At 38.2% G+C, this 14,877-nt stretch overlaps 1 protein-coding gene and 1 long non-coding RNA gene across 2 annotated transcripts; one reads left to right on the top strand and one right to left on the bottom strand.

Annotated features, from left to right (window-relative positions):
- Positions 1 to 1,015: 1,015 nt before the first annotated feature.
- On the bottom strand, positions 1,016 to 7,136 carry LOC116739042. Its single transcript, XR_004345445.1, has 2 exons — positions 7,075 to 7,136; positions 1,016 to 1,863 (listed from the first exon to the last, which is right to left on the bottom strand). It is a non-coding gene; the product is annotated as an uncharacterized LOC116739042 (long non-coding RNA).
- TNFSF18 (TNF superfamily member 18) lies at positions 3,513 to 14,436 on the top strand. The gene is made up of 3 exons (XM_032603086.1): positions 3,513 to 3,718; positions 9,554 to 9,584; positions 11,849 to 14,436. The coding sequence occupies exons 1-3, from the start codon at positions 3,560 to 3,562 to the stop codon at positions 12,193 to 12,195; spliced, it is 537 nt and encodes a 178-aa protein (XP_032458977.1). The 5' UTR covers positions 3,513 to 3,559; the 3' UTR covers positions 12,196 to 14,436.
- Positions 14,437 to 14,877: the final 441 nt, after the last annotated feature.

Here is a 14,877-nt window from a genome sequence, read left to right as displayed (position 1 = left end):
ACTAAAAATGGAAAACCAGAAGAGTGTCTCCCGGATTTCTGTATGAACACATGTCACAGTTGGGTGTCGAACACAGTGAATGTGCTGATTGTTCTCCACTGGTGGAGCTCGTGTGTGGTAGTTTGTCAAATGAGGAAAACAAGTTGAATCATAAAGGGAAAAATACCTCTCCCATCCCCATCTGCCAGGGCTACCCAAGGAAATCCAGGAGATTTGGGAGATGCTTAGTCTCAGGAATATTAAGACCCTCTTATTTAATTTGGTTGATAGGTGAAATATAGTTCTCTGGCGATCCATTTGATATTGGGCAAGATATGCTTTAATAGCAAATCCCTGTCATTACGGCTTCTAGGGGGATGTTTGATGGTTTTAATTAGGAAGTGTGATGCCATGTTGCATAACGGAAAATCTATTTTCAGTCCAGATTCCAAGCAGGAAGTAATCCTTCCCAGCAAAATGTGTTTAAGATGCTCCTTCCATGGCCGGGATACTGACACAATACTGGTTAGGCCAGAGAGGACAGCCCCCCACACCTCCCCAAGACAACAAGAAGCCACTCACAGAGAGAACTCCGGCTAGACAGGGACATACAACCCCACACAGCCTTTCTCAAAGATTAGTGGTAAGGCAGGTGCCTGGAACAGGAAGGCTTCCATGGAAATTTGTCAATAGACTTGTTGCCTAAAGACTGTACTAGATTCAGTAAAACATAGACAAACAATGAAGAATTTGGGAAGGGCTCCCAAAAAATGGACATGCAAAAACAGCACGGAACAAGAGAATTTAGGGTATAGACAAGGATCCCCGAGTCGTGGAAGAAAAACATAATTTTAATTCAAACTGTTTCCTAGACCACCCTGGTTAGAGTTGTTATTAGTTCCTTAGAGAAAATGATCTGGAGAGTTATATGTCTCCATATAACTTTTAGAATTTATTGTACATATAATATGTATATGTATGTAAATATATATTTATATGTATACGTATATATTTATGTATAGAGCTTACACAATTCTCTTTACAGAGTAGGCGTTTATTAATCTTAACACAGACTGTTGTCGCCTTCATAAAATTCCAAGTTTAAAACCATATTTATGTATTATGTCTATTTCCTCTTACCTATCATCCATTTATGTATGTATCTTCAGGCCACCTGGGCCTTATTTGTTCCAACAACGAATACTGTGATATCTAGAGTAGGCAAAACCAGCTGTGTAGTGCTCCTGAGTTCTGACACACTGAATATTTTTCACTGAATATGCCATGCCATACACTATCACAAGCATAAAGTCATGGTAAATAGTGTATAAGGGGAACGTGGCAGGGACTGCAGACCTGATTTTGGAGGAATCCAATGTCTATCTAATGCTCTCTCACAGTACAGTGGTTCAGTTATACATATATATACAAATATTCATGTTCTTCTTTTAACATTCTCTTCCATTATGGGTTATTACAAGATATTGAATACAGTTCCTTGTGCTTGGAATGTATTCTTCTGGAGATAAGCATGTCATCTTTTTAAAGATGTGCTCAGAAGGTTAAAATAATTAAACAGGATATTCCAGAGCCTAATCTTAGTTAAGGGCAGAAGAAGGAACTGGATTTTATTTGGAACAGTTCCTTATTTAAATAAATATTTACTGAATTGAGCAAGCAGAGGCACTTGCATCTAAAATTTGGAGAGGAATTAGGAGAAGGAACAAATGAGAAACACAGAGGAAATAGTCTGACTTTTCAGTGGTCAGTTTTAAATTCTGTGCTGGTGCGTATGCATTTCAGACATGATACAAGGGAAGAGTTGTAGGTAGAATGCATCACTCTTCTGGAGTCATTTTTCTGTTAACCTCTGCATCACAGCATCTAGGAGAGAGCCACAAAACATGGTTGTATTAAAAAACTATTCCCGTGTGACTCAGTGACTCTTTTCTTCAGAGATACTTTATTGATCAAGATAAACTAGAGCCAAGTTAAATCTGACAACTCAGTGAGAAATATTGCTACAATTAGTGTGGTACTAAAAAAAAAAAAAAAGATGATTGGGTTAAAAGACAGTATCCCTGGGCTCAGGTCCCCACTCCACTGTTACCCAGCCATTAGTGGTGTGATACACCTCTCAACTTCTATTATCCTTAGCGTCCTCTTTCAGAAATGAGGATGTTCAATCTCTAGGCTTTTTCCCTAATTTAAAACATCTTTGATTCTCTCTTAGATTAGAAATTTTTTCTTCAAAATACTTTCATTTTACCTCCTTTTATTTAAATGAACTTCAGTTGCGTTATACCCTGTGGCAAATATTAAAAAAATCATTCTTTTCTAGAATTTCATAGTTGATTCAGTCTTAACATCTCTCAGAAGGGTGGAGAAGAGAGAAACACTTACGGAACACTTCTTATGAGCCAAACCTTCACATCTATTTCATTCTCGCAAAAGCCTTATGAAGTGGAAATTTTCTCCATTTACAAGGAAGGAAACAAAGGAGTCAAGTAACATGCTGCAGGCCACTGAGCAGATAAGGGCTGGGCAACACCAGGCCCCCCCCCCTCAGGTCTGTCTGATTTAAAAGTCCATGTTCTTTCTAGAACATGATTCTGGCACTGTGTAAAAAAAAAAATGGTAGGCATTCCACTTAACAGATGGAAAGACTGAGGTACAGAGAACCAGGGAACTTCCTCAATTTTGTAGTAAATTGGTATTTTTGGTGCCAGGAAGAAAACTCAGGGTTTTTGGAATAGAATGTAAGCTCAGACTGGAGGACAGGTGCAAGAATATGTCCTTTTGTATGATAACTTTATTTCTATTTGATGCCAGCATTGAATTTTCAGAGTTTTTAAATGGTGAGACATAAAAGAATTAAGCTTCTCGTATTGACATATTTTAAAAATTAAATTGTAGTAATACACTTGGTGTTTTCTAGAGACCATCTCAGAACAAACACACTTTTTTTTCACACACACTGTATTTTATTTTTACAAGAGATAAATAAACTGACACCAAGCACTGTAAATGGATGACCACAACAAAAGCAACAATGATTGCAATTACCAAACATGAAACACACTCAGAATGAACACATTTTATACACTAGAAATTGATGAAACTATTTTTTCCAAACCATGCATTCCAGTCTCCCTAGCTCCCTGATCTACTGCCTCACACATATATGATATTTGGAGTATGATAGGGCTTAATCTTGAACTTTATTTTTTCTTACAAACAGTGATTTTCTTATCTGGAATAATTTGTAATACTGCACAGTTCCATAGTTCCTCTTGCTTCAGGAAATAATTTTTTTTCCCCCCTCTTAACTTCTCTTGTTTTGTTTTGTATTTTGTCCTCTGTGTTTGAGTTGGCTTTTAGCCCTCTGTTCCTTTCAGTGCATTTGGCCTGGTGCCAAATGAGAATCAGCACTTAGCCTATGAGTATCATTTTCCAACACACAGAATCAGAAGGAAAACCCCACCTCTTACACCCACTACTAATTACCATAATATTACAAAACTGACTGTGCTCATCACTTGTGAATGTTTGTTTTCCACAGCTCTCATTCCTGCAAAGAATGAGTTTGAGCCACGTGGAGAATATGCCTTTAGGCCATTCAAGTCCTCAAGGAGCACAGAGACCATCCTGGAAGAAATGGCTACTCTACTCAACAATAGTTATTTTGCTATCACTTTGCTCCTTCAGTACACTAATCTTTACTTTTCTTCCACTCAAGGTAAGGAGACAACAGTACCTAAGGTTGCTATTTATTATACTCCTTTTTTCTTTTATAAGTCTCGTTATTATCATTGTCACTCAGTATTGTTAGAGCTAGTTGGAAGAAAGAGTCATGTGGGTACAGATAATGTAAATATAATTCCAATTTTGTCACGGCAATATGGCTTTTGAGGCTTATCTAAGTGTTTAAGATGAAAGGTAGTAGAAAATACTAAATGTTAGCTGCAGAACTAAGTTAGATGGAATCAGTTAAATCAGTCAGTTGACAGATGCCTGTGGAGTGTTTTCTCCCTTTCTGGAACTCTGCTCTTGGTGGAATCAGAAGATGTAAAACACAATGCTTGCCCTCAAGGAATGGGGTGCAAGCTACACTCTTACTGAGGAAAAAGACACAAAAAGATAATAAAAGACAATAAGGTAAGTTACAGATGGTTAGCATATCTTTCTTTGAGGAGGGAAATGGCACTGAACTAGGAGTAAGAAGATATGGATTCTATGTCTCTCAATAACTAGCTGTATGCATCTGAAAGGTATCTAATCTTTCTGGTTCTCAGTTTCTTCATCTGAAAAATGGTGGTAGGCAAATGGATTTGTTCATTATAATGTCCCTTCTAGCTATAAAATACAGTGATTAATAATTTAGCTAAGGACAGTATAGAACATAAATGCTTTAGGAGGTCAAGAGGGGGTCAATGACTTTGGGCTAGGTTGATCAGGGAAGGCTTCATGGAGGAAAGAGGAAATACTTTATTTGGGAAGGCCCTGATGCTTATCAGGAATTTCCCACTGAGCTCCAGTCCAAGTTGTGGGTCTAGTGAAGGGAAGGGAGGTAGGTACATGAGGTTCTTAGTAGAAATGTGACTGTTGACTACATAGCATTGACCAAAAAGAAAATAAGAAATGCTTTAATTTAGGATTTAGCCAATTCCTGGGTACATCTAAAGATTCTGAGCCTTGCAAAGAATAAGGTAGTACATGCCCATCTCAGAAAGGGCTGTGATATGAAATCAGTGACTGTAGAAACATTTTTCTAAGGGGGATTGGTCAGTTAAAATTTCAAAGATATGGTTTTACTACTTCAGATATTTGAAAGCACTTGAGAAAAGATACAGGAGGAAGCAGTACATTATAGTTGCTGATGTTAACTTAGGGCAAGTATAGCTTTGGGCAAGTTTTTACACAGTAGGCCATTAATTTGTACACAAGTGAGTACAACAGAGGAATTTGTAATCACATCCCCACTGTCTCAGGAATGTATCAAGCAGCACTCTGAACTTTCTGGAACAGTGAAGCTTTGAGCAGAAAAAAGACTTGTCAGGAATTCTGAGTGTTTAGTTTTCTGAAGAAGGGAAGGGTGAGACTAGCAACAGCTTAAATCTGGAAGTGCCTTTTCCTTCTCCAAACATCGCATCCTATTAGCCAGATGACTGTGAAGAGCACAGGATATGTTCTAGGTGTCATCATTTCCTGTGTGTGACTGGGGAACCAGTGCCTGGGAGAGAAGGAAAGTGCCTTTCTCAAAGGCACACAACTGCTCTTGCAAAGGGAAGGAGGAGGGCTCATACTAGGATACTTCTTGCCAGAACTGAATTTGATCAGTCCCCTGTGTTTGAACTCTGATTCCAGATTCTCTCTCCTAGACAATATGCAGCTTCTCCATGAAAGGTTCTGCCTCTAAAGGAATAGCCCAGAGTTTGTACCAAATTTGGGGAAGTTTGAAAGGTTTTCAGGATATTATCCTGACAGGATGCCAGGGAGGCTTAGTTCCCATGGGAAAAGCCAATGCCTGACTGACAGTGGAATGATATTAGCTCCTGTATTCCACTTTCCACTTGCCTGCACTTCTTTTTCCCTATTGGCCACAGATTAGTATTTTTGGAAAAGAGGACTGAGGACTGAATGGCTGGTGAGTCATTATGAGGTGGCCACTTCCACCTCCTCATAATGCTCCACGACCTCGGAATTTACATTATTTTAGTCTCCACTCTGGTTTTTATATACAAAATCCCACTTTCCAGCCTCTCTAGGCACTAATTCAAAAAGTGTTAGACAGGAAGTTTGGCTCCTTCAAAATCAATCAACAGAAATTTCCTTGGGAGAATTCTTTTTTCCCCCTCTTCATTCAGAAGACGTTTCACTGAAAGAATCGGTTATGAGCCCAAGGAGTTGGTCCATCCCTAGATAAAAATAACCTCACAGAAATTGTCTCTAAGAAACCAAATGTCAGGAGAGTCCCCTGCTTCAATGAAATGAAGGCTACTTTCCAAAGGGAAAGTTGTGCTTGTACTTAAAAGCAGAGTAGATTCTATTTCCAAATGATGATCTGATTAGAGTTGGTTTGGAGAAATAATTATTATTTATTACCCCAAGTATGTAAATCTGGGCTTAAATCACAATGGGGTTACAAGAGCAACTGCTCCTTCTATGCAAAAATAAATTAACTGAACTAAACAGAAAGTCCAATATGCTTCTTTATAAGTGGATACCCACTCCTTCCAAACGTCACCAAAATTAGAAATACAAACTGCTCCACAGAGTGGCAGGAGTGAGACTTTTGAGTCAGGCTCTGTTTGGATCTTAGCCTGGCCTCTCATCAGCTGCATGACCTTGGGCTAGTTACATAATCCTTCTCCTTGTTTCCTCATCTGAACATGTGTGTGTTGGTTATTTCACAGAGCTGTGGTAAGAATGAATGAGATAGTACAGTGCCTGACCCATGGTAGGCTCTCAGTGGATGGTAGCAATTCATATTTACACCATTATTAATGACTTTACACTGAAGATAAAGTTAAAAAAGACTTTTAACAAAATGGGTACTCCTTGCTTATCTATTCCACTTCCTCAACCCAAAACTATGCCTCACTACCAAACAGAGGATTTTTGTGATTAGACAGATTTTCATTTGTGGCAGTAATGACAGAATAGCACAGTGGTGGTTTCTGTAGTTCTAAATAGACAGGAAAGCAGCCTACAGGAGTTCTGCAGTATCCAGGATTTCTGTCTCTGGCAATTAATTTGTCTGTGGCATTAGGCTTCTCCTCACACTCTTTATACATGAGAGTAGACAACATAGATGTTACCTGTGGCACAGATTTTGGAACTCTTTTATATTTAGATTGTTATCCAGTCCCTTCATGTGTTTAATCATGTCTTTCTAGAAAGATGATAAACTTTTTAAGAGGCAAGGACCATAGATGACATTAGTTTCTCTTGCTTACAATGCTAGTATAATGTTGGGAATGTAGGTGCTTAAAGTTTTAATTCTTCATTGTAATCAGCATCATTATCAAAACACTAATACTTAATAAGCAGGACAAGACAGAATATCTGGGCAAAATCCTTTATAAGAATTACCTCATTTAGGGCTTCCCTGGTGGCGCAGTGGTTGAGAGTCAGCCTGCCCGATGCAGGGGACACGGGTTCGTGCCCTGGTCCGGGAAGATCCCACATGCCGCTGAGTGGCTGGGCCCGTGAGCCATGGCCGCTGAGCCTGCGCGTCCAGAGCCTGTGCTCCACAGCAGGAGAGGCCGCGACAGTGAGAGGGCCGCGTACCACAAAAAAAAAAAAAAAGAATTACCTCATTTAAACCCATAAACAGCCTCAATAGGCTAGGTGCTGCTATTTCCCCCATTTTATAAGTGAGAGAATTGAAGTTGAGTCCCTATCACATGCCTATTATGGGTTAAACTAAATTGAATTTTAACATCTCTTCTAAGAAATCCCAAAGTAAAGATGAAATAATTGCAAGAGCAAAAGAAATTGTAGGAATCCAGTGATTTATCTCCTAGAACAGTGACTTCCCAACCTTTTCTATTGCACCTCTCTATCAACAAAATGTTCTTGAGTACAATCCCAATATATATGCTAATTTATTGTAAGTTTTATTTATACAAGTTCTAATACTCTGTATATTAAAAGATACACAAGAGAAATTTATAAGGATGAACCAAATAATATGCTTAATGTTGTTTATCCACAGTGCAAAACCATTTTGCTTTTACCAAAATGTTATATTTATATAATATGCAAATATATAATATAAAGATTTCTAAAATAATTGAAATATTTTAGTAATTTGATAAATGTGTTTATTTTCTTAATCTTAGTTTAACACTTTTTAATATAATAATTTGAAAGTTATGGTCTAGGTTAATTTACCTTATGGTCGCCGTTTTGACTGTCGTAACTGAAAAATTACCTCATGAAGAAATATAGATCAAAACGGAAGAATGCATTTTTGAGTGTGCTTACCGTGTTATGACACTGACTTTTAAATTCATTGTTCAAAAGTGCAAAGTTCTTTTTTTTAAATTAAAATAATATTGTCCCAAGTTGGGGGCAGGGTGGTGGGATGAATTGGGAGATTAGGATTGACATATATGCACTAATATGTATAAAATAGATAACTAATAAGAACCTGCCATATAAAAAATATAAAATTAAAAAAAAATATTGTCCCATCACTCCATTCATGATTTTTCTTCCTTCCTTAAATTCCACGGTCTATAATTAAAATCCTTACCAAGTTGGCCTTTCCTTCGTAGGCTCCTTTGCGGGTTCTTTCTTATTTCCTGACCTCTAAACATTGCAGTGCCCCAGTCCTCCTGTCTGTTTTTACCCACTGACTTGATGCTCTTATACAGTCTCATATCTTTAAGCACCACATAGAAGCTGAAGACTCTTATTATCAGAACTCCTTAAATTCCATCCTTACGGATCTAACTACCTTCTTGACACTCCTACCTGGATATCTAATAAGCATCACAAACTTGACATGTTTAAAAATGAACTCATGACTCTTTTCCCCCCAGTTTACTCCTCTTAAATCTTGCTCATTTCAGTGATTAACAGTTTTTTCTTTCTAATTACTCCTGCCCCAAATCTTGGTGTCATCTTTGTCTCTCCTCATTTTCTTATCCATATCCATGTCAGGAACTCCTGTTGGCTCAATTTCCAATCACTCATCACCATCTCCACGGCTAGCACCTTGGTCAGAGGCACCGTGCTTTCTTGCATAGATGATTACACTGATCTCTTAGCTTGTCTCACTGCTTTTGCTCTTGTCACCCTTTAATTTATTCCTAGCATAGCAGCCAGAGAAATCCTATAAAAGAAAAACTGCTAATCGTGTTTAAGCCCGAAAAGTCTCTTAAGCACTTTGCCACAAGGAAACAAATGCACTTTACATGGTACAAAACGTGTGGGTATACCTTACCTTACTACTAAGTATCTTAAAGCCTTTAGTATTTAAATATCTGTATTTATAAAATCAACCACACTCGTGGATTCCTGTAGCATGTAAACTGTGGTATGTTGCAATAGTTTGAAACTGAGATCTCCTCAGGGTATTTCAGTCACTGTATATGATTGTCTGAATATTAAATAGTGGAGACATTATCAATCTGAAATGTAAATATTTCTATAGCTTAATTTGTTATTTAAAATAGAAATTCTGTTATTTTCTCACATGCCAGTGGACCATCTTGTGAAGTCACTGGGATGCAGAGACTATTATTTATAGAAAATTTCTGTAGCCCAAGAGGAGGAGAGTCCAAGATCAAATAGTTGTACTGTGGGTAGAGATTAAGTGGATAAAAGGAGTTCTTAACTTTTTCCTAGAAGACCCAAAAGGTAGCCGGGTAATGAAAGGTAAAGGAAGGCGCCAGCCATCTGTAAAGGAAAGCTGAGAGATCCAAAACAAGGGGGAGGGAGGGATTTCTTTATGTGGCTAGGGAAAAGAAGTCGGCTTCAGGAATCAGAGGCTCTAAATAAATCAATCAAGAAAGTTGTGACACTGTCATCATCCTGACCAATTCTTCTTCTTCCCCTACAGACTGCCAGTGGGCCCTGTATAGCGAAGTTTGGTGAGTAACACGTCTCATATACCTCCTTTTTTACTTTCCTTTAGTATTTGATGCAAAAGGCAAGCTCCAGAGTTAAGAAAGCATGCATTCTATTTTAGTCATCCTTCAGCTACTATTTATAACTGCTTATCTTGTGGCAAGCAGTTGTCTAGGAGCTGAGGCTTCAGAGGTAAACCAGATGGACAAGCCCATGCCCTGATGAAGACTACATTCAAGGTCACATCTCTGGGCAGGAATGCATAGCACTCCCATAGGCCTGGGAATCTGAGATCCAGGAATCTACTTTTAATTCTGTGTTTTAATAAGCACAAGTTTCAGATTTCTACAACCTTTCCCTGTGACAAACTCAAAGTCATTCTCACATTTCACATACTGCTAGCATCCAGTAGAGTGAGTATAGGGTGCGATTTTTTGTTTCTAAGTATATAGATGAGAAATGAGAGTTAGGGGAATGGTCACTTCTCTGCTCGTTTCTCTTCTCCTCTTAGCTCCTGAGTCACTTTCCTTTATAGTGACCTGGTACTTGCTTAGAAGACACACTAAAGTTTACAGTCGTCCTGAGCCTTAGGGCATTTTTTAGAATACATACAAAATTGAAATGAATATATTTTGGGTTGTTTACTGGTTTAAGGTCAAACAAACACCCATTTTCAGCTGACAGACAGAAGAATAATTTCTAGAGTTAACTTCAGCTCCTGTTTTCCTATACAGTGCAAACAGCCAGACTTCCTTGCTTTGTGGAAATTAGGGAGTCTCTTTTTACTTATCTCTGCCTTTGTGATTTGTTTTTGTTTTTCTAGTGAATGGAGTGAAACTCCTCATGATATGTTGAAATTTTCTTTTGATGTGGTAAAAGTTGAGAACCTCAAGTGATGCTAAGATGGTCTTTAAGTGTCCCCCATCACAGAATTAAATATGAGAACCAGTGACACTTCTTCCTGGTGACTTGCCTATGGTCAATTACATGGTCAAGCAGGAAGAAATTTACTGGGCTCTGGGCTCATTGGAGATACAGGGAGACTTTGCTTCTTGCTTTAATGATCTTTCCTTCATTCTCCTTCAGAATCTACCCTCAGAGCCTTATATCTGACATTTATATACAAATAAGAATTTGTCAATATGTTATCTCTTCCAGGGTACTTTTTTTTTTTTTATCAAGGTTTCTAATTATGTGACAAAGGCTTTGCCTCCATAACAAAAATTATGGAGAATTAGAGAACAGGCCAGATAAGTGTTTTGGGAGGTAAAAGCACATCCTGGGATTCTGAAATCACACCTCTGTGTAAAACAATTAACATTAGGAAAATATGTAAATTCCATATATTCCCATGAAAATAAACAAGTCTTGACCCTTTCCCCATCCCCTTTGACAGCAATAAACCAGGGATACTTATATTTAAACAAACAGTCAAATAATTTCCATTTATAAACTCATTAATTTACCAGTAGCTATTTTGGGAGGGTTTGGATAAAGATATCCCAAGTGTATCTTGAATGATATATACCCATAAAGTGCCATAATTTAGACACAGTGCACCTAATTCAGGAACACGGTTGTATCATTCAATCAAGATATATTTACTGAGCACATACTGGGTACTACCAGGAATTCTTTTTGGTGCTGAAGATATAGCAATGGACAAAATAGAGAAGTACTTGTTCTCAAAGACATTATGTTCAAGTGGGTATAAGATAGACAATAAGCAAATGAACAATGTATAATTGGCTAGATGGTGACACCTTCTATGAAGAAAACTAAAACAAGGTAAAGGGAGAGAGTGACGGGAGAGCGCTATATTTTATACAGATTGATGAGAAAATCTCATTGATAAAGTGATACATAGTAAATAGTATTTACACAGAGAAAGGCAAATATGTATCCTGCACTGCCAACTTTGGTCAGTCATCCTGGCGGGTGATTCCTCTCTTCCTTCCTCCTTTCTTCCCTTTCACAAATATCGATCGACAAGAGATGAAGTGCCACCCTAAAACTTAACCCGTGTCCCTATTCTAAATGTATTTCCTTAGAACTCCCCAAGCAAGAGATACACTTAGGAGCTGCAATTTCTCTAAAACAAGGAGTAGGTAGATACTTAAAATATTAAAATTGTGGTTGGAGAGAACTAGTATAGACCGGGTAAAGAAACATCCTGTAAGTAGGAAAGAACTATAATCAGGAAGAAGATGAAATAATTAAATAACTATGCTTTCCTTTTTTTTTTTTTTTTGCTCTCTCCCCCGCCTTTCTTGTAAATGTCTTATAGGACCATTACCTTCAAAATGGCAAATGCCCTCTCCTGAGCCTTCTTGTGTGAATAAGACAGCTGATTGGAGGCTGAAAATACTTCAGAATGGTTTGTATTTAATTTACGGCCAAGTGGCTCCCAATACAGCCTACAAGGGGCGAGCTCCTTTTGAGGTGCTGCTACGTAAGAATGAAGACCCCATACAAGCTCTAACGAACAACTCTACAATCCAGAACGTAGGAGGGGCTTATGAATTCCATGCTGGAGATGTAATAGACTTGATATTCAACGCTGAACATCAGGTTCTAAAAAATAACACATACTGGGGGATCTATTTGCTAGCAAATCCCCAGTTCATCCCCTAGAGACTCGATTTGGTCTCCTCTGTCCTCTTCAGCACATGCAGAGATGCCAGTGGGTAGGATGGAGGAGGAAGATTCTCAATGCCTACAGTTCATCTGGGCATACAGATCAACACAAACAGAACTCCTTTGCATGTGGATTTTCACTTCTCATGCCTGTCTGAATAAGACTCAGAGGGAGGACCAAAGACATTTGGTACCCTTGACGTTAGGTCAGCAAAGGCACTTTACTAGTTCATGATAAAATGAATACGGGTGGCTAGAGGACAGAATCTTCTCAAAGTGTCTTTGTCTAATCCTTGAATCCCTGGGTGGAAAAATGAACTCTTATTCCCATGGGAGCCTTATCTGGTATGAAAAAAGATCCAGGGCAGTAGCCTGGCCTTGTTCTCATACTCTTGGACCGTGGATTTCTTGACTTAATTCTTCCCACATTCCCATCTTCTGAGACCCTCCTAATAAAAAGTAGTCAGACTTGGAGGGTGGCCACAGATAGGCCAGCAATACACCACTTTAGATTTGATGGCATTAGAGGATAGAGAACACTCTTGAGAACTGTTGGGACAGAGGCACAGGTGGCATTGGAATGGAACGCACTTTATTCGGGAACTTTCCTTGATTTTATCATACTCAGGACGCAGGGTGCTTTATAAAACTAGCTGGTCAAAATGGTCATTCTGAACCTTCACATAGGGCTTCAAGAGAACTTGTGTACGTGTCTAAACATTGTCAGTAGTAAAGAAAGAGTAATCATTACTAATCATAAGATTTACCCCAGAAATTGATATTACCATTACTGTATTTTGTCATGTAATGATTTCATATTTTTAGCTAGCTCTGCACAGTTTGCAAAGTGCTTTCATATATCACATGACAATTCTATGAAGTTAATGGAGCAGGTATTTTTGGCACAGTTTTAACAATGAGAATTTGGAGGCAGATGGAACATACGTAACTTGTTTCAACCCACAGAACTAGTGGTTAACAAGGGGCCCTGGGCTTCCCACTGTATCACACTGTTCTAGCTCTAGGGTTGGTATTTCTGCTATCATATTAGAAGTCTATAAAGTTTAGGAGATTTGATTTTTCAGGCGGTATATTCCCTTTTAGCCCAAGCATAGTTAGAGGGAAGCTACACCAATTCTTTCCTTTCTCAGCAAACTTTTCCTTTCCTTGCCTGGAGCAGGGAGCACAGCGTGTTCAGGACGGACTTCAACCAAATCCCCTTCCTCACTTTGAAGAGCCTGTCTTGGTCAAATGTGTAAACTTGCAAAAAGAATGAATAGCACTCAATTCTATGACAGTCTGCTAAAGTTTTGGACTCTGCAAAATTAACTAGCTGCTTATGGGTTCTTGTTGAAAGGTATGTAATGTGATTACATGATAACCCAAGTTGAAATATTTATGGATATTTGTAAAAGGCTACATTGTTAATTAATAGTATCACCGTATAAAGCTAATTTAAAAATATTTGTATTGTGAGCAAGAAAAACTGCCTGGGAGCAGACTAAGCCTGAGGCCACGGTGCTTCTTAGTAATTTTTTTTTAAAAGATGTCTGCTGAGTTAGCTTAGGGCCAAAGGCTTGGATGCCTGATTCCTCTTGCATATGTATATTTTCTCAGGAGATTAAAGTTATATGACTTATATTTATGGAAACTTGGTGATATTGATTGTTGTTGAGTTATAAGCAGTAGTGTGCTGGAGTGGACCAGTACTAGTTCGTAAGAAGTGATTGTTAAATGTTCACAAATTGCACAATCTGGTGGTTAAATACAGTTATCCTTGAAATTGGCCATGGTGGGACTATTTATACCATGGGAACTGGCAAATGCTACAAATCAGGGCTTTTCTTTTTGGAAAACCCATTCACCAGTACACCACTGCTTGTAAAACTCTCCTTCTTAATAACTCCTCTTGGCTTCTGCGTCATTCCTGGGACAATCAAGGCAGACAAGGGAGAAAGTGAAATTGTCATACTCCTAGCAAAAGCCCCACACATCAGTGATTTCTCAGGGTAAGCAGAGGTCTCTGCAGTTGCAACCAGAAAGACAGCTACCGACAGATGACCTTTAAATTTCCCTAGTGTTGTAATTTCAGGTTTCGCTTTCAATGTATACTGTTTCCTTGTTTCTTCAAATAGTTGTTTACATTTTAAACCTATAATAAAGTATATGTTGGTAAGTCATCTGTAGCTGATTTATCTGCGGGTTATCAGACTAGAGTTTTTGATCCAGAGAATATGAGGGTGCATCAAAGAAATTCTGGCCCATATGAAACACTGCTTTTTAAATTTACTTTTAGAAGTTTTTAAATTGAGGTATAGTTGATTTACAATGTTGTGTTAGTTTTAGGTATACAATATAGTGATTCAAAATTTTTATACATTATACTCCATTTAAAGTTATTATAAAATATTGGTTATATTCCCTGTGCTGTACAATATATCCTTGTAGCTTATTTTATACATAGTAGTTTGTACCTTGTAGCTTATTTATTTTATACATAGTAGTTTGTACCTCTTAATCCCCTACCCCTATCTTGCTCCTCCCCCTTCCCTCTCCCCACTGGTAACCAATAGTTTGTTCTCTGTATCTGTGAGTCTGTTTCTGTCTCGTTATATGTTTGCTTTATTTTTTAGATTTTACATGTGAGTGACAACATACAGTATTTGGCTTTCTCTGACT

This window comes from Phocoena sinus, chromosome 1 (assembly GCF_008692025.1).
Source record: "Phocoena sinus isolate mPhoSin1 chromosome 1, mPhoSin1.pri, whole genome shotgun sequence".
Lineage (NCBI taxonomy): Eukaryota > Metazoa > Chordata > Mammalia > Artiodactyla > Phocoenidae > Phocoena > Phocoena sinus.
Note: the sequence above shows the minus strand (reverse complement) of the source record. Positions and strands in the feature narration are given on the sequence as shown.

Excerpts from the sequence above, each read along its gene's own strand:
- TNFSF18 (XM_032603086.1), top strand. The coding sequence starts at position 3,560 with ATGAGTTTGAGCCACGTGGAGAATATGCCTTTAGGCCATTCAAGTCCT. Across the intron at positions 3,719-9,553 it reads TTACTTTTCTTCCACTCAAG|ACTGCCAGTGGGCCCTGTAT; the intron begins GTAAGGAGACAA and ends CTTCCCCTACAG. Across the intron at positions 9,585-11,848 it reads GCCCTGTATAGCGAAGTTTG|GACCATTACCTTCAAAATGG; the intron begins GTGAGTAACACG and ends AATGTCTTATAG.